Below are 18,139 nucleotides of genomic sequence, written 5' to 3' on the forward strand. Positions count from 1 at the left end.
TGGAGGAACGGCTGAGGTTGAGCAGGCAGAGCACGGCTGAAGAAGTTGATCCTACCCAATACAGAAGATTGGTGGGCAGCCTGCGATACTTGGTCCACACAAGACCTGACTTAGCCTTCTCAGTTGGCTTTGTCAGTCGGTTCATGGAAAGACCAACAGCAGAGCACCAAGCTGCCATCAAGCGCATCCTGAGATATGTGGCTGGTACTCTGGAATTCGGACTTCACTACACTAAAGCTCCAGGGAGAGCAAGGTTTGTTGGATACTGCGACAGTGACTTGGCTGGGGACATTGACACCAGCAAAAGCACTAGTGGCACTCTGTTCTTCCTGGGAAGCAATCTTGTATGCTGGCAGTCTGTGAAGCAGAAGGTGGTAGCTCTATCTAGTTGTGAAGCTGAGTACATTGCCACTACCACAGCTGCAAAACAAGCTATTTGGCTATCCAGGTTGCTAGCAGACCTCCTTGGAAGGAATGTGGAAGTGGTTGAACTGAAGGTTGACAGTAAGTCTGCACTTGCTCTAGCCAAGAATCCAGTCTTTCATGAGCGCAGTAAACACATCAGAATCAAGTACCATTTCATTAGAAACTGCTTGGAAGATGGAAGTATCAAGGCTGATCACATATCCACCACTAATCAGCTGGCTGACATTCTAACCAAGTCTCTTGGAAGATCAAAATTTGAAGAGATGAGGGGAAGAATTGGGCTCAAGCATATCACTTCCAAGGACCACAAGGCTAAAGGGGAGAATTGTCAGTAGTTAGCCTAGTGTTCTTGTTTTTCATGTTACCTGCTATAAGATATTTACTATTCTCTGTAATGTGTTTCCTTGGCAACCAAGTTGATCATGGTGCCTTGGCAACCAAGTAGGAATCATAGCATCTGCTTTATGCAGTTAGAATATGCTAAGAAGTAGGTACACCACTTGCCTATATATGCAGTGGTTAGCATCTTTGTATCCCTAAGTCATTTTTGCAATACAATCCAAGCGGCCTGTTGGCCAAGCTGCCCTCTGGCAGCCAACAGTCACCTCATTTAACTTTTGGCATCGGTTTGGTGACTCATGCCTTTTGAATTTGTTGTGAACATGCATGTATATTATATCCATGTTTACATGGTAATATAAGAGTTGCAATAGTGCAAGCTGTTAATCGGTTTTCATATGGTTTAGAAGACTTGCACTGTTGTGAACATGCATATTTAGTATATGTCCATGTTTACATGATAATATAGGTTATTGATATTTGTTGAGTCAATTTTATTGCCTTAGGATCTCTATGCTCTCTGTGTTTGCAGGACAGTGCTTTTGAAGGGTCTGTTTTCACTCATGATGATGTTAAACCTGGAATGTTAGTGAGAGCTAAGGTTGCTACTGTTGAGCCATTCGGTGCTATTGTACAGTTTTCAAGTGGTGTGAAAGCACTTTGCCCGCTTCCTCACATGTCAGAGTTGGAACATATTGTGAAACCATCAAAGAAATTTAAGGTTGCTCATTTCCACTTCCAATTGTTTGATGTTTTTTTGGGAAACTATGTTAAGAGATGTTGAATATGATGATGAATGAACTTTAACTTTGTTCTTTGTGTAGGTTGGAGCTGAGCTTCTTTTCCGTGTATTGGGCTGCAAATCCAAGAGAGTTACAGTGACATACAAGAAGTCTCTGGTACTTTGCTCTTACCTTAAGAATTTCTATGAATTCTAGTATATTATATACAACAGTACATGATATTGTTTTTAAATCCTTCTTAATTTTTCTCTAGCTTAGAATAATGAAGATAGAGCTCATATCCCTATTTATATGCATTCTTTGTTTTCTCTGAGACTGTCCAGTAGTATAACTATGGATCTATTTCAGGTGAAATCAAAACTTGATGTGCTGGCATCATATGCTGATGCAAAAATTGGTTTAGTGACTCATGGATGGATTACTAAAATTGAAAAGCACGGTTGCTTTGTAAAATTCTACAATGGAGTTCAGGGTTTTGTTAGCAGGTTGGTATCACCATTTTCTATTTCTGAAGCAGATCAGCTTGGTGTTGTAAATCAAATTAGATTTCTCTACAAACTTGTAGATAATCAATAGTGAAAGATGCACTTATTTACTTTTGAATTGTGTATCTGTCTGCGAGGGTTGCTGGTCTTGTGCTGTTCTTGGCACCATTATTTTAGTAAATAGATATTTCATCACAGTTTTATTTATATGATATGATTCTGAATCATCTGCTTTCTTGATTCCTGGTAAATTGATACTAGATCTGACCTTGGATTAGAGGCTGGAACTGACGCAGAAAATGTTTATCATGTTGGTCAAGTGGTCAAATGTAGAATTATCAATGTGATCCCTGCTTCAAGAAAACTAAATGTTAGTTTTGTCATATCCCATAATAGGTGAGTTCTCTGTTGGAGGTACAGAGTGTTTTTACTCAGCCAGGGATTACTCACCCAGGCGACTGCTCTTTCATATATAGGAGATAAGTAGCACATTGATTACATTGATGGCTCATTAGAGCATTAACTAAACAGCTAACTGCCTGGGTACTTGCACAGTCACTTGTGCTGCCCAAGGCCTTAATAGCAGAAACATAATTGAGCACAGATAACTAAGTGATAACTGGGAGCAGGACTTAACTTCTACAGTTCTCCCCCTAAGACCTGCTTCCCCCCATCCTTGATCTTCATGATCCCAATCTTGCTTCTCATGTCTTCAAACTTGGCCTTGCCTAAGGCCTTAGTCAGAATGTCTGCCAGTTGATCATTTGTGGCGACGAACTCAGTCTTGATGCTGCCTTCTTCAACACAATCTCTGATGAAGTGTTGTTTGATTCTTATATGCTTGCTTCTGTCATGAAAGACAGGGTTCTTTGCAAGTGCTATTGCTGATTTGTTATCCACTCGCAGCTCTACTACTTCCACTTTCTTTCCCAACAATTCAGCAAGTAACCTGGACAGCCACAGAGCTTGTGTTGCAGCAGTAGTTATGGCAACATACTCTGCTTCACAGCTAGATAAGGCAACCACTCTTTGTTTAATGGACTGCCAACTGACCAGATTGTTGCCTAGGAAAAATAGACAACCTGTAGTGCTCTTGCTTGAGTCAATATCTCCAGCCAAGTCTGAGTCACAGTAGCCAATGAATCTGGCTTCACTGGATGCCTTGGTGAAGTGCAGGCCATACTCCAGACTGCCTGCCACATACCGAAGGATACGCTTCACTGCCTGCTGATGCTCTATGGTGGGCCTCTCCAGAAATCTACTCACAAACCCGACTGCAAATGCCAAGTCAGGTCGAGTATGAACCAAATATCGCAGGCTTCCAACCAGCTGCCTGTACTGTGTTGGATCAACTTCCTTGGCTGTACTCTTCTTGCTCAATCTTAGCCTTTCCTCCATAGGAGTGGCTGCTGGGTTGCAGTCCACCATACCACCCAATTCCAGTATCCTTTTGGCATAGTGAGTCTGTCTAAGGGTGATGCCATCGGTGTTCTGCTGTACTTCAATGCCCAGATAGAAGCTTAAGAGCCCGAGGTCACTCATCTCAAATGTTGCTTTCATTTCAGCCTTGAAGCTTTCAACATCCTGCTCTTTGGCCCCTGTGATGATCAAATCATCCACATACACACCGACAAGCAACAGAGAGTTTCCAGAACCTCGCCTATAGATTGCAGCTTCATGGTTGCTTTGTCTGAAACCTTTCTTCTTCAATGTTGAATCAAGCTTTGCATTCCATGCTCTTGGTGCTTGCCGTAGGCCATACAGAGCTTTGCGCAAGCGATACACCTTGTCTTCTTGTCCAGCAACAACAAAGCCAGGCGGCTGATGCACATATACCTCCTCGTTGAGGTCTCCATTCAGAAATGCGGACTTGACGTCCATCTGATGAACAGACCAACCCTCCTGTGCCGCCAGAGCCAACAAGACTCGAACGGATTCCATGCGTGCGACAGGGGCGAAAGCATCATCATAATCCACGCCTTCTTGCTGGACAAAGCCACGAGCGACAAGTCTGGCTTTGTGTTTGATAACATTACCGTGTTCGTCCTTCTTCAATTTGAACACCCACTTCAGGGTGATTGGACGGTGACCAGCAGGAGGCTTCACAAGCTCCCAGGTCTTGTTTCTCTCTACTGATCGCAGCTCTTCTTTCATTGCTGCGCACCACGCTGGATCTCTCTTGGCTTCAGTATGCGAAGTTGGTTCGCCAGAGTGCGTTAGATGCAGCTCTGCGAACAGGCGAGTTGCAGGTGGCGGTGTGGGCTGCTGGCCAATGATATTGCTGACAGTTCTGTAGCGAAGTGGTTCATCCTCGTGATAAGCATCCAGTCGATCATCATCATCCTCCAGAGGCGTGGCATGCTCAATCTGAGGACTTGGTGGCGGTGGTGACACTTCCAGTGCCGCTGGAGCAGAATTAGCTTGAGGATGAGTTGATGCGGAGCCCTCTGCTCCTTCAACTCCAATTGGGCTGTTTGATGCGGGTGTTCTTGGTGAATCCGGGAGCAGAGGCGACGACGGCGGTGCTGGTTCGCTCACCTCCTCTGACCAGACATACTCAACTGTGAATTCACTGCTGTTCACAGCTGATGGCCCAGATTCCGGCGAGGACCAATCCCAGCCATGTTCTTCATCAAATACAACATCACGGCTGATCCTGACACGCCCGCTCACAGGCTCAAACACCCTATATGCCTTAGCTCCTTCTGCATAACCAATAAACACGCCGGCCTCGCCGCGGTCATCAAGTTTGCGCAGCTGACTGAGCTTCCTTGTGTATGCCACACACCCAAACACTTTCATGTGTCCCAGAGTTGGTGAACGTCCATGCCAGGCCTCATATGGGGTGATCCCCTTCAACGCACGTGTCGGTGATCGGTTCAGTATGTGGACTGCTGTCATCACAGCCTCCCCCCAAAACCGAGCTGGCAGGCCCCTCTGCTTAAGCAGTGCCCTTGCCATGGCCACTACTGACTGATTGCGCCGTTCAACTACCCCATTCTGCTGAGGTGAGTGAGGAGCACTGAAGTGCCTCTTAATGCCTTGTTCTGCGCAGTAGGTAGCGAAATCAGCAACTGTGAATTCTCCTCCATTATCGGTGCGAAGCACCCTGATTTTCTGACCACTTTCCGCCTCTGCGCTCAGTTTGATGCGCTTGATGGCTTCTGCTGCTGCATCCTTGCTTGGTATGAGCGCTGCCCACATGAAACGGCTAGCGTCATCGACGAGCAGCAGGAAATATCGATTCCCTCCAGGTGTTGCAGGTGTCACTGGTCCGCAAAGATCGCCGTGCACCAGCTCAAGGGGCTGTTTGGCACGGTACTGTGTTGCAGCTGGGAACGGGCGCCTTCTCATTTTGGTGGTGACACAGGTGTCACACACCTGCTCCACATGGTCAATAACCGGGACACCGCGCGCCATCTCCTCCTTCCCAAGTCTGCGGAGTGCATCAAAATTCAAATGCCCCATCCTCTCATGCCACTGCCACGCTACATCTCCTCTGCATGCTGCAAGACAAAGTGGCTGGACTGCATGAAGTTGGAGTGTGTACAATCTGTTAGCCCCTCTCTTCACCTTGGCAATCAAACGGCCAGTGTGTTCCCAGATACGTAACACGTCGTGATATATCTCCACCTTGGAACCAGTCTCGTCAAGCTGACCCAGACTGATAATGGAATTCTTCAGGGCTGGTATATAGTACACACCCTGCAGCACCCTATGCTCACCAGTTCTTCCTTCGAAAGCAATCGAACCGATGCCTTTGATGTCAACCTTGGACGCATCTCCAAATCGGACCGTGCCTCGCACGTCCGTGTTCAAGTCAGAAAAGAGCTCACGCCGTCCAGTCATATGGTGTGTAGCTCCTGAATCAAGGTACCACACATCTGCCTTTTCTTCATCGCCATTGGCACCAAGGAAGGCGCGGGCTTTTGGTTCTTCCAGATTCACCTCTTGAGCAGCATAGGTGTATGCCGGCGCGCACTTATCAAGATCAACGAGCCCATGCGCCAGAAACAGAGCCCCATCATCCTCGCATTCTGCATACTGCACACGGCCATTGTGGCCGCCGTCACCGCCGCCTGCGCCCCCTCGGCCACCAGCGTGCTGGCCTTGATTGCCACCGCGGCCGCCGCCACGACGGCCTCTGCCCCGTCCGCTGCCACGGTCACCGCCACCATCACGGTCACCATCTCTGTCTCGGCGTGGATGAGGGCAGTCTCTTGCCCAGTGGCCCTCCTGGCCACAATTGTGGCAGGTATCGCCACAGCGTCCACCATCGCGGCCGCCGCCACGGCCCTTTCCTCGCCAGCCGCCGCAGACCACCGCCGCCTTGGCCGCCGCCGCGCTGATTCTTTGAACTAGAGCCAGCAGAATCATCCCCGCTGCCCTTCTTCTCCTTCCAGCGTGCGCGCCATTGCTCCTCAGTATACATGAGCTTGCCGCCGACGGTGATTGGCTCGGTAGGCGCTTGCTCTTCACGGTCATCAACAGCCTTGAGCCTCCCAGTGGCTTCCTCAAGCGTGAGCATGTCAAAGTCCAGAAACTGCTCAATAGCAACCACAATCTGCGCATACTTCGACGGTACTGTACGCAGATACTTCTCCACCACACGCCTCTCATCGATGTCCTGATCACCATGAAGGACAAGCTGTCGATGCAGAGTTGAGAGGCGGAAGGCAAAATCTTCGACGCTCTCTCCTGGCTTGACACTAATGTTCTCCCAGTCGCGGCGGATGCGTTGCAGCGTCGCGCGGCGGACCCTGTCCACGCCGATGCGCGCAGCAGCTATGGCGTCCCACGCCTCCTTCGCCGTCCGCTTGTCGATGAGCGGAATCCCCATCTCCTTGGGAACCGCTGCGACAATCGCCTCCATAGCCCGCCGGTCGTCGCGGAACGAGACCCGCTCTCCTTCAACTGCGTCCCACAGATCGCGGGCCTGCATTCGCAGTTTCATCTCTTGGCTCCATTCGTGGTAGTTCGTCTTGGACAGCATCGGCCAGTTCGTGCTGCTGCCCGAGTCCCTGTATACGACCCTGTCGTACACAGGCGACTCCCGACGCCCGCCACCGCGGCCACGCCTGCGGACTGGCGGAGATGGAGACCTCCGGCGCGGGCTCTTGACCTCCTCCTCTTCTTCTTCATACTCCAGCTCCTCTTCTTCCTTCTCTGCTGCAATCTCCTCCCTCAGCACCCGCGCGGTCCTTGCCGCCTCCTCTGCAGCCGCCGCCGCCTGCCGCGCCGCCTGGACCGCCTGCGCAGCTGCCTCCTCTGCAGCTTTCAAGCGCGCGGCCCGGCCAGAGGAGTCCTCCGCATCGCTGACGCCCTTGGCAGCCTTCCTTCGGCGCTCAGAAGATGTCGAGGCCATGGATGAGAAAGCAGGGAAGGGGGCTCGAGTAGAAGATGAGAGAGAGGTGTCTAACCTAGGCTCCGATACCAATTGTTGGAGGTACAGAGTGTTTTTACTCAGCCAGGGATTACTCACCCAGGCGACTGCTCTTTCATATATAGGAGATAAGTAGCACATTGATTACATTGATGGCTCATTAGAGCATTAACTAAACAGCTAACTGCCTGGGTACTTGCACAGTCACTTGTGCTGCCCAAGGCCTTAATAGCAGAAACATAATTGAGCACAGATAACTAAGTGATAACTGGGAGCAGGACTTAACTTCTACATTCTCTACATGCTCTTTTGTTCTACTATTTTTATGTTCTATTAATAAACTGCCCTTATTTGACATGACGAGCTGTAATTGTTGCCTTAATGTTTACATGTATTTTTTAGAATTTCTTTGAAGTTTATTGTTTCATAGAGCATTTTCTGTCATTTTACTCGTCATCTTTTAACAAGAAAAAACAAGGATGGTGCTAGTTCTCTGCTATGTTTTTGAACTTGTACTGAATATCCAGAATTGTCATTTTCCTGATGTGTAGATTTATAATTTAACTTTGATCCTCTTTGCATTTGTTTTTGCCCCATGTAGGGTTATTCCAATAGACACTCCAAAGTTGGGTAGTATTGTCTCTGGTGTTGTGGAACGGCTTACTCCTGCAGCTGTTGTTGTCAGTGTAAATGGCATCTCCAAGGGGACAATACTAAATGAACATTTGGCAGACCATCATGGTATATCCTTGTCTGCTATATGATTGGCATGTAACCTATTGCATCAATAGTTCCCTTGTGGGTTCATACTCATATTCTTTGTTGCTGTTTATATTTCATATAACATTACTGCTCTACTGACCATGGTCTGTTTTTTCCCATTAGGTCAAGCTTCTCATTTGAAGAATTTGCTGAAGCCTGGGCACGAGTTCAACCAACTTCTAGTTCTCGGTGAAGTCAACAAACTTCATTTGCTATCAATACACTTTGAAAAAAAAGCAGAACATCCCTTTTTTCTGTTAATAAACATTTGACGCTTTGGACATTCATTACACAGTTATGTTATAAAAATGATAGCAAAAAAAGAATCTAAAGTCATTACGTCATGGCCAGTACAATTTTTTTTAACCGATGGAGGATCGAGAATACACTTTCTAAACTGTTGTATATCTAGAGGGAGTACCATACTACCATGTATAGTTTATGAAACAATGCAGAATTTCACAATGGCAAGTAGGAAGTTCACTGTTTTGCATGCACACTTGTAGCTTATCATGGTCTGTACATGACCTCACGATACAATCAGTTGTTTGCACTGCTAATGATGATGCACCTTTTGTTGTCAGGATGGATATTTGACCACATTGCTAACTTTTCCATCTGATTTTCTAATACCTGTCTGCAGATATTGAAGGTCAAAATTTAGTTCTTTCGGCAAAGCACTCACTTATCAATTGCGCAAATGACATTCCTTCAGAGATATCGCAGATGCATCCTGGAGTTGTAGTTCATGTAATCTTTCTCTAGGTTTTTTTGCATAGCCTAAGATGAGCAACTCAGCTGACATTTATTTTATCTTAGGGTTACATCTGCAACATTATCGAAGCTGGTTGTTTTGTCCGTTTTCTTGGACATTTGACTGGTTTCTCTCCCAAGGACAAAGTAAGAAATTTTCAGCTCTGTCATTCTTTTTGTTGATTTGATTTGAAAAGAATGTCTAATTTTTCTTGTTTCACAAAGGCAGTTGATAGGCGGATAGAAAGGCTTTCTGATGCATTCTATGTTGGCCAGTCAGTTCGGAGTCATATACTCAGCGTATGCCATAATTGTTGGTATATATTTGTTGTCATCCTCTATTACTTGTGTTCTTCTAATTTTTTTTGTTCCTCCCCTTGCAGGTAAATGCAGAAACTGCTAGAGTAAAACTCGCACTTCAACAGTCAATGTGCTCCTCAATGGATTCTTCATTTATTCAAGGATACTTTCTTCTGAATCAGAAGGTTGTAATAAAACAATTACCTCTTACTCTATGTTGAATAGAAGTTTCCAAAACTTTATGGTACTCCATTCCAAATTAAGATGTTTTGGCTTCTCTAGATTCATAGCTTTTGCTATGCACTTAGATATAGTGTAAGTCTAAATACATAGCAAAAGCAATGCATCTAGAAAAAACAAAACGTCTTATAATTTGGAGTGGAGGGAGTAGCTTGTAATAATAGTGCTTCGATGTGTGGGCATGTGAGATTTTGTGGAACCTGCTAAGTAGTTGCAGTTTCTTGTGGGAATGTGGGGACATGTGTAACTAATGGCTATTTTCTTGTATTATGTTACTGTATTTAGTTGTCCGGATGCTACTTCCTTTTTTTTTTATGTGTACTCTCAGGGCATCTCGCTCATTTGCTGGCATATGTGATAGATGTGGCCTATTGGTCTTCTACAAGATAATCTAGGATGTGTGAGTTTGCTGTGGGTCTTCATGTAGGGTATTTTATTCAATAACTTTTAGCTTAGATCAAAATACCACTGCCAGTAACTCTGAAGATAAAATTTCATATGTTGATATGTTAAGCTTATTGATAATGATGTTTTAGCATGCACTTATCATTTGTGATATAGATTGCAGCATTGAAGTACTCAAGCAATGATTGGGCTCACACTTTTGGCATTGGTAGCTTAGTTGAGGGGGAGGTGGGAGCAATAGAAGAATATGGCATTATCCTTAACTTCAAAGACCATCCGGATGTTGTTGGCTTAATCGAGCACCATCAACGTAAGTAATTTTGTCCTTTCATGATATTAACTATCCAACCCGCAATCCTGCCAATTTTTATCTTTTTCTATTTTTGCAGTTGGTGGCAGTAGTGTGGAAGTGGGATCTTCTGTGAAGGGTCTTGTTTTCGATTTATCTGATGGAGTTGTTAACTTGTCCCTTAAACCAGAGCTAATTGGCAGTGTTAGAAATGTTGGAAAAAAGAAGGTAATGTTTGTACCCTTGGTGTGGAGTTGTTAGTATACCTGGTCAGGCATGCCCTTGGTATAGGTATAACATTGTTTCATATCGTAACAACTTTATCCGGATCTCAATCCCCATTTTTTATTGTCACCTTTAGTAAGCACGATATGCAGTTTTTGAAACTATATATTCAATCTCTATTTCATGTATTACCATAACTTTACATTATATTTCCTGTTTCACTTTAGAAACGCCAAAGAGCTGCAGTTGCAGACTTGGAGCTTCATGAGGAAGTGAATGCAGTTGTGGAAATTATCAAAGAGAGCTATGTGGTGTGTAAATTACTCTCTTGATTGACCAATTTGTTTGTTGAATTGTAGGCTGATTGCAATTATTTACTTTTTTGTTGTTGTTTTGTTTAATCCAGGTCCTTTCCATCCCTGAGTACAATTACGCAATTGGTTTTGCACCACTGATGGATTACAACTCACAACTGCTTCCCCACCACCACTATGATAATGGACAACGGTAATATTTGGAAGTTTGCCCATTTTGATTCCAATTCTTGCCTTGTTACATACTTCTCCCGATGGGAAATATAAGAACATCAAAGTTTGTCATAGTCATAGGTCAAACTCTTTTAACATTGATCATCAATATGTAAAATTTTATATAGATTGACAAGGGAAGATCAGCAATTCAGCATTACTAGATACATTGTAATCATTGTAATAGTTCTTTCATAATATGCTAATATATAAGCTTTTTCATTAAAGATAATATATTTTGTATAAATATTACTACTCAAAGTTGAAGAAAAGTTTAAACTGTGTTGAACCTTTATGGACTTATATTTCCAACTGGACGAAGTATCTGCTACTATTTGAGTACCCCTTACTGGAAGGCTTTGACATAAATGCTGAGGAAACTTGAACCTTTCTATTTGTACTAGATAGTGCAGAACAATGTCATAATTAATCTCTTGATATAAATTCATTTAGGGTTACAGGCTTATCACTTTATCAGTCTTGACATAAACTGATTTTGAATTGCAGCTTTATCACTACAGAAGAATGTTGTAATTAGTCTATTGATATGGGCATCTAATGTATAAATGAGCTTTGCTCATGTGATCCCAGCTAATATTTGCTCGAGCTTGCAACTATCATAGCCTAAGCAGGAACATGTGAGCGAAACAATAAAGGAGAATGATATTTTGTGTTAGAAAAGATTGTACTTTTCTTGGGTGCAGAACAATAAAGAAAAGTGATTTCTTATCTGGACTACGTTACCCACTTGTTTTCTTATTTTTCTTTGTGTTTTTTTTCTTTTTGAAGCATTACTGTGGTTGTTGGAAATATCCCAAGTTCTGATTCTTCTGGAAGACTTATCCTACTACCAAAAGCTTCGGCTCAGTATTCTGCCCTCTCTGAATCTAAAAGGGCTAAGAAGAAATCTGGCTACAAAATTGGGTCACTTGTTGAAGCAGAGGTGCAATTATTTTCAATTATGATCCTAAAATTGGTAACTGTTATCATCTTCAATGTCTGCAAACTTTGCTTACACAAATCCTTTCTGGACATCAGATTATTGATATCAAGCCGCTTGAACTTCTACTGCAATTTGGTGGCAATCTTCATGGAAGAATCCATATTACTGAGGTGAACACCAGACATTGCTTGAGATGCCTTTCTTATAACAATATGTATTGGCTAATTACTAATTAGTGATACATTTCTCATAGGTTCTTGAAGAGGATTCTGATGAGCATCCCTTTAGTAAACTCAGAATAGGGCAAAAGCTTAATGCCAGAATTGTTGCAGAGGCTGAACCTTCTAGAAAGAGTGGCAAAAACTTCAAATGGGAATTGTCTATTAGGCCATGTATAGTCAAGGGTATGCTTTAATGTCTATTTTTAATTTGTCTATTCCATGATAAACAATCATCTCATATAGATCTTACAGCTTTGATTCAGTTCATCCATAGCTAAAATCCTATATGCCGACTGCTTTGCATTTTGTATACCTTTTTGTGTTTCTTAATCTTTGAGATGGCTAACTTTGCTTATTGTTGGATTTTTTTTTTACTTGAAATTAAGCAGGAGAGTTTGAAGAATTAACTGCTCAAAAAGAACAAAAGCACACCACAAATGAGATTGTACGTGCTTATGTCGTCAAGGTGGATAAGGAATGGGTCTGGTTAACTGTATCAAGAAATGTTATGGCTCATTTATTTGTACTTGATAGTTCTTCTGAGCCCAGCGAACTGAAAGAATTCCAGCAGCGCTTTAGTGTAGGCCAAGCAGTGAAAGGCCGTGTTATCAATGTGAACCGGGAGAAAAGGTTACTTCGGTTGAAGGCACTTGATAACCAATGCACACAGCCGAATATAGATGAAATACAACAATCAAAGTTCTCTGTGTTTGAACAAACAAAACAAGGAGATATCATCGGTGGACGTGTTCAAAAAATTCTACCTGGTGTTGGTGGGCTTGTCGTTCAGATTGGACCTCATCTCCATGGGAGGGTTCATTATACTGAAATTGTTGACTCATGGGTGGCCGAACCCTTGTCTGGATTCCATGAGGGCCAGTTTGTGAAGTGCAAGGTCCTGTCTGTGAGCCGCTCATCAGAAGGATCACTTCGAGTTGATCTTTCACTCCGTTCATCAAAGCTGATCAGAGACTCTAACAACTCAGGACTAGTTGATGATCTGTAAGTGCTAGAGCTCATGTTTTTTTTTCATCAATTAAGGAACAATGCTCTTTTATGGTGTTCTCTTCCATTAAAAAACATAAATGGTACTCCAAACTGGCTTTGTGTATGAAGCATTAGCTCCAGATCTCTCCCTTTTGGGGGTAAAATCCTGAGCCACTACCACACAGCCAAGCAGGCCCTATGATTGTTGTTACATTGTCCAGAAAGTATATGTAGCATTCCCATTGTTATTTACATCATGTACCATTGTTGTTTCTTAGGGCAACCTGTACCTCCCGGATCGAAAAGATCAAGGATCTGCTTCCCGGAACTGAGATTAAGGTATTTTTCACAATTTTTTTTACTATTTTACTTTTATCTGAAGTTCTGTGCAATAAACATAATTTAACATGTGAATAAGACAAGTCTATAATTCAGGCATTATCTAAACATATATTGGATTTATCATTCATGAAAGACACAATCTGCTACTTGCCAACAAAAAAAAAAGCTGTAAATAGTGTTGGTGTCAACTCGCATAGTGTAATTCTGGGTGGATTCCCTATATGCTGTAGCAGAACATCTGTGTTTTTTACCTCTTGTCCAAAGGTTGCCTGCAACTGATATTAAACTTTTTGTTTATACCTGTCAATTGTCATTGCTGAAGTTGTAGTATGCCATGAATTGAAGTTAGTTTTTTTTAGGGGAAATACAGTAGGGGAGTCCCCTACTGTGCATTTTATTAAAAAAAGAATGAAGAGAAAAGGAGTTACAGAAAAGGAAGACAAAACCTGTATATGTTTTTTTCTCGAACTAAAACTTGTATATATAGGTGAAAGGTGGAAAATAGCGGCATGTAACAGACAGCCAAGACAGAAAAAGAGCGCACAAGCTAGTGAATCGAGTTTAGCCGTAAATATATTGAATTTAGTTTTTCGGTGAATATATTTGATAAATAAAGGCGTGTTTTTTTTACCATTTACTACTAGTGTATCTTCTGTAATGTGAAGTGACATGATTTGTTCTGCTAAAATTCTAGGGCTATGTGAAGAATGTTAATTCCAAAGGATGTTTTATTATGCTTTCTCGAATGGTTGAGGCTAGGATTACTCTATCAAATTTGTCAGATGAGTATGTTGAAAATCCGCAGAAGGATTTCCCTGTTGGAATGCTTGTACATGGAAGGTGAGATCTTACCATTTTCAAATGCTCATATAAATTACAGATATGTTCTCCTGTGAAACTAACAAAAATCCGCAGGGTCCTGTCTACGGACCCATCATCAGGGAGAGTTGAGGCATCACTTAGGAAGACCACTGGTTCCAAATTGGAAAAGCTGGATGATATTAGTTATAGCGATTTGCATGTTGGGGATATCATTGATGGCCAAGTTAAGCGGGTTGAATCCTTTGGATTATTCGTTACAATTCGGAGAAGTGAACTGGTACATTGTTATCACTAGACCTTGAAACCATTGTGTATTCTGTTTTGTAAACACTCTTTTGCAGGTTGGTCTGTGCCATGTATCAGAAATTTCTGATGAACCTGTCGTTGATATTAACTCTTGCTATAAAGCTGGTGATATGGTTAAAGCCAAAATTCTGAAGGTAAGGTTATCTTTTTCAGGATTTTCATTTTGCCATTGCACGTTTTAAAATTTGTTATTTTGTTTTAAAATAAAGATCGATGAGAAGCGGCATCGAGTATCACTTGGAATGAAGAAGTCGTACTTTGATTCTGATCTGACTGCTGACACAAATGATGATGAAGATGATGAAAGTGCTCTTATGGACATCAGTGTTGCCCCTCAGATGGTTGAATATCATAACAGAAGTTTAGTTCATCGCAAAGCAAAACCAATGGCTTCTGTGCCGCCTCTTCAGGTTTCCTTGGATGAATCTGAAGGTTCTGACCTAGAGGAGGATAATAATAATAAAGGTCTTGAAATTGCAAATGGAACTGAATTAAATGCTAAAAAGAATGATAAACAATTAAAGAAGGAAGCAAGAAAACAAAGGTATTCAGACATTTGATTCTACTCTGTGACCTTATTTTGTTGACATATGCATCAAACTTTACATCCTTCTATTGTTTTCAACAGGGAACTAGAAATCAGTGCTATGGAGGAAAGGGCATTGCAGGGAGATGTACCACAAACTCCAGATGATTTTGAGAAGTTGGTCAGGAGCTCCCCAAATAGTAGTTTTGTCTGGATAAAATATATGGCCACTTTGTTAGATCTTGCAGATGTTGAGAAAGCACGTGCAGTAGCTGAGAGGTCTGTCTGCTGCTCAAAACATTTGTTTTTAATATTGAAAAGATGTTTGGTGATAGGAAGTTGCTTTCTATAATCTTAATAGTGTTGATAGATCTGATTTGGTCTTCTGTTGGTTTCATTTTCGAAGGATGTAGAATTTACTTGTTGAAACATCCTTTCAAAAATTTCCTTTTGTTTCTGTCAATTCAGATGATATGTGTTTGTCCTTTTTTCTGTTAGTTTATTTAAACTTTTTGGATGCATCACTTGTCATCATCTTTTACAACTGTCTCATGTTTTTAGGGCTTTAAAAACAATAATCCCCAGAGAAGAAGAGGAGAAACTTAATGTTTGGGTAGCATATTTCAATCTGGAAAATGAATACGGTGGTCCACGGGAGGTAAAGCTGAATAATGATGTATTTTGGGTTGCTGTGCTGTACTTGGATATACTGAGACACTTGATTGTGTACACCACAGGATGCTGTGAAAAGGGTATTTCAAAGAGCCTTGCAATATTGTGATCCCAAAAAGTTGCACTTGGCTCTTCTTGCGATGTACGAGAGGACCGAACAGTACGAACTTGCAGATGAACTTCTAGACAGAATGACCAAAAGGTTCAAAACTTCCTGCAAGGTTAGTTTGTAATTTTTTTTTGAGTTGAAACCATAAGGTTATGCCACATTCAGTATGCCCTATTCGTATCTGGAGATCCTATTTGAGACCTGTATAATGTAACTGCAGATATGGTTATGCCGCATTCAGTTCGCCCTCAAGCAAGGCAAGGATGTTGAGTACATCAAAGCCATTGTAAACCGTGCGCTTCTAAGTTTGCCACATAGAAAGCGCATAAAATTCCTCTCGCAGACAGCTATTCTAGAATTCAAATGTGGGGTGCCTGAAGAAGGAAGATCCAGATTTGAACTAATATTGCGGGAGTACCCAAAAAGAACAGACCTTTGGAGTGTTTATCTAGACCAAGTAAGGAGCATTAAATTCATCGAAATGGCATCTGTACTTTTTATTCTTTCAAATCATGCAAGTTTGTTGACATACATTGACCTTTTGTAGGAAATCCGCCTTGGTGACATAGAAGTTATACGGGCATTGTTTGAGAGGGTGACTTGTCTTACCCTACCTCCAAAAAAGATGCAGGTATTGTCTCCTTTGTAATTGTTAGTATTTTGCTGCCTTATATGTATTGTGAAATACATGCATAAACTTCACTCAGTGATTCTGTCATCATGCTGCTTTCACTTCCTGTGTGTACTTGATTTCGTATGAGTGAAATATCACCTATTTTGCTTTATGTTACATTTCTTTGTTAAAACTCAACCTTGAAATGGGCGTTGGCTTATTTCTTAGTTGTGTTTCTGTCTTGAAATCTAGCATCTTTGTTCCTTTTACTGTAACACTGACACAGATTGCTTGAATTAGTATTTGATTGATTGTTACTTGTTCCACTATGGTTTTGTGCTTCGCTATGTTTTTCTGGTAAAAAAATATAATAAGATGTCACTTGTTCTTTGGGACTTGATCTTTATGCTAAATGCTGTGTGCTTCACTGTCACAGTTCTTGTTCAAGAAGTACCTTAATTTCGAGAAGTCACTGGGTCAAGACAACGAAAGAATTCAGCTTGTGCAGCAGAAGGCAATTGAATATGTTCAGAGTTCACTGCCGTCACAAGACAACTCTTGAACTTCATGATACTTGATCTTTACCTTTGTGGCACATGGAGATGGAGATTGATAATCCCAAGGACAATCACATTTTTGCTCGTTACAGGAAGACAAGCTTAGGAAATGCCAGTCGTACAGTTGATGTGATCTCTTTCTATTTTTCCAACTCCTTTCTTCTATTTCATTCTTCTATACGCTGAATTAGTCTTGGTTGAGTTTACACAACGTGGTCCATACAGATCTATTTTTTTCTCAATAGATTAGTTTCCTTGTGATAGTTGATAGATAGATGTAACTTCCTATTCACTATTTTCTTGCTAAACAAACAGATCGATCTTTTCCCTTGCAGTATGTGAAATTAGGCTTACTTTTAGCATGTGCGTACTGCTATCCTATTAGTGGAAGTAGCTTCCGTTATTATATTTTACATTTTACCCTTTTGGAAGAATTAGTAAGCACACGCTTGCCATCTAATAAATTTATTAAAGTAGTAAGCTATCTAACAGTTCTTGTGCAAAATGATAGACATGCAAAAATCACTACATGTGAATTTATTTCTTACATTTTTTTTTATCACATGATGCTCAGATGGACATAGAACCGATTCCTGATTATGTTATCCAACACAGAGCTCGGATGCTAAGTGTCTTATCGGTTGTCATGGCCATTATACAATGGCAACGGCGCCAGCGTCATCGTTGTAGAAAATTACCAATAAAATATGGGCCATTGCTCAGCGGAGACTTGGTGAGACAAACAATGCTAGATGAACTAGAGTCTGATAGCGATGAATGTCAGGAGGTGGCCGCCCTTGCTGCAGCTAGCAGTCAAGTTTCTTCATCTAGTGTCAAGTCCATGAAGTCTAACAAGTAAATTTTAAAAGGGTTGGCAAGTCTAATACTCTACCTGCTGCTGCACGGGTTGGCAGGGCCAGTAAGTCCAACACAAAACCATCTCCTACCTGTGTCGATGATGATATGGATGTGGAGATAACTAATGCTTTGCGAGGTATCCAACAGAACCTTGCAAAACCAGTGCAGGTTGCACCTTCTCCTGATCCTAGTAGTCCTCTATTGGATATGCTAAAAAAGATCACATTACCACCGGACGATAGGCTTGCAGTAAGGATGCACGTTTGCAAGCCAGAATTTCAAGTTCATCGCAGCTTCCTTATCAAT

General features: G+C 42.2%; 1 protein-coding gene across 3 annotated transcripts in view; it reads left to right on the top strand.

The window, feature by feature from the left end:
* Nucleotides 1–17,305, top strand: part of LOC136549526 (rRNA biogenesis protein RRP5-like) — a 32,968-nt gene extending 15,663 nt beyond the window's left edge. Inside the window, exons 12-40 of one of the 3 annotated variants that reach the window (XM_066540828.1) lie at nucleotides 1,298–1,486; nucleotides 1,590–1,664; nucleotides 1,857–1,993; nucleotides 2,255–2,389; nucleotides 7,978–8,117; nucleotides 8,262–8,327; nucleotides 8,782–8,888; nucleotides 8,958–9,038; nucleotides 9,117–9,191; nucleotides 9,275–9,376; nucleotides 9,993–10,146; nucleotides 10,226–10,353; nucleotides 10,578–10,661; nucleotides 10,757–10,857; nucleotides 11,667–11,820; nucleotides 11,916–11,990; nucleotides 12,074–12,224; nucleotides 12,431–13,043; nucleotides 13,307–13,367; nucleotides 14,065–14,210; nucleotides 14,286–14,469; nucleotides 14,534–14,632; nucleotides 14,708–15,042; nucleotides 15,127–15,303; nucleotides 15,586–15,682; nucleotides 15,762–15,917; nucleotides 16,026–16,262; nucleotides 16,353–16,436; nucleotides 16,855–17,305. In XM_066540828.1, the coding sequence (XP_066396925.1) occupies nucleotides 1,298–1,486; nucleotides 1,590–1,664; nucleotides 1,857–1,993; nucleotides 2,255–2,389; nucleotides 7,978–8,117; nucleotides 8,262–8,327; nucleotides 8,782–8,888; nucleotides 8,958–9,038; nucleotides 9,117–9,191; nucleotides 9,275–9,376; nucleotides 9,993–10,146; nucleotides 10,226–10,353; nucleotides 10,578–10,661; nucleotides 10,757–10,857; nucleotides 11,667–11,820; nucleotides 11,916–11,990; nucleotides 12,074–12,224; nucleotides 12,431–13,043; nucleotides 13,307–13,367; nucleotides 14,065–14,210; nucleotides 14,286–14,469; nucleotides 14,534–14,632; nucleotides 14,708–15,042; nucleotides 15,127–15,303; nucleotides 15,586–15,682; nucleotides 15,762–15,917; nucleotides 16,026–16,262; nucleotides 16,353–16,436; nucleotides 16,855–16,980 (4,269 nt within the window). In that variant the 3' untranslated portion in view covers nucleotides 16,981–17,305. The remainder of the gene's footprint in view (nucleotides 1–1,297; nucleotides 1,487–1,589; nucleotides 1,665–1,856; nucleotides 1,994–2,254; nucleotides 2,390–7,977; nucleotides 8,118–8,261; nucleotides 8,328–8,781; nucleotides 8,889–8,957; nucleotides 9,039–9,116; nucleotides 9,192–9,274; nucleotides 9,377–9,992; nucleotides 10,147–10,225; nucleotides 10,354–10,577; nucleotides 10,662–10,756; nucleotides 10,858–11,666; nucleotides 11,821–11,915; nucleotides 11,991–12,073; nucleotides 12,225–12,430; nucleotides 13,044–13,306; nucleotides 13,368–14,064; nucleotides 14,211–14,285; nucleotides 14,470–14,533; nucleotides 14,633–14,707; nucleotides 15,043–15,126; nucleotides 15,304–15,585; nucleotides 15,683–15,761; nucleotides 15,918–16,025; nucleotides 16,263–16,352; nucleotides 16,437–16,854) is intronic. The other 2 variants (XM_066540829.1, XM_066540830.1) reach the window with 2 other exon arrangements.
* The last annotated feature ends 834 nt before the right edge of the window (nucleotides 17,306–18,139 follow it).

The sequence above is a fragment of the Miscanthus floridulus genome, chromosome 4 (assembly GCF_019320115.1).
Source record: "Miscanthus floridulus cultivar M001 chromosome 4, ASM1932011v1, whole genome shotgun sequence".
In the NCBI taxonomy this organism is placed as follows: domain Eukaryota; kingdom Viridiplantae; phylum Streptophyta; class Magnoliopsida; order Poales; family Poaceae; genus Miscanthus; species Miscanthus floridulus.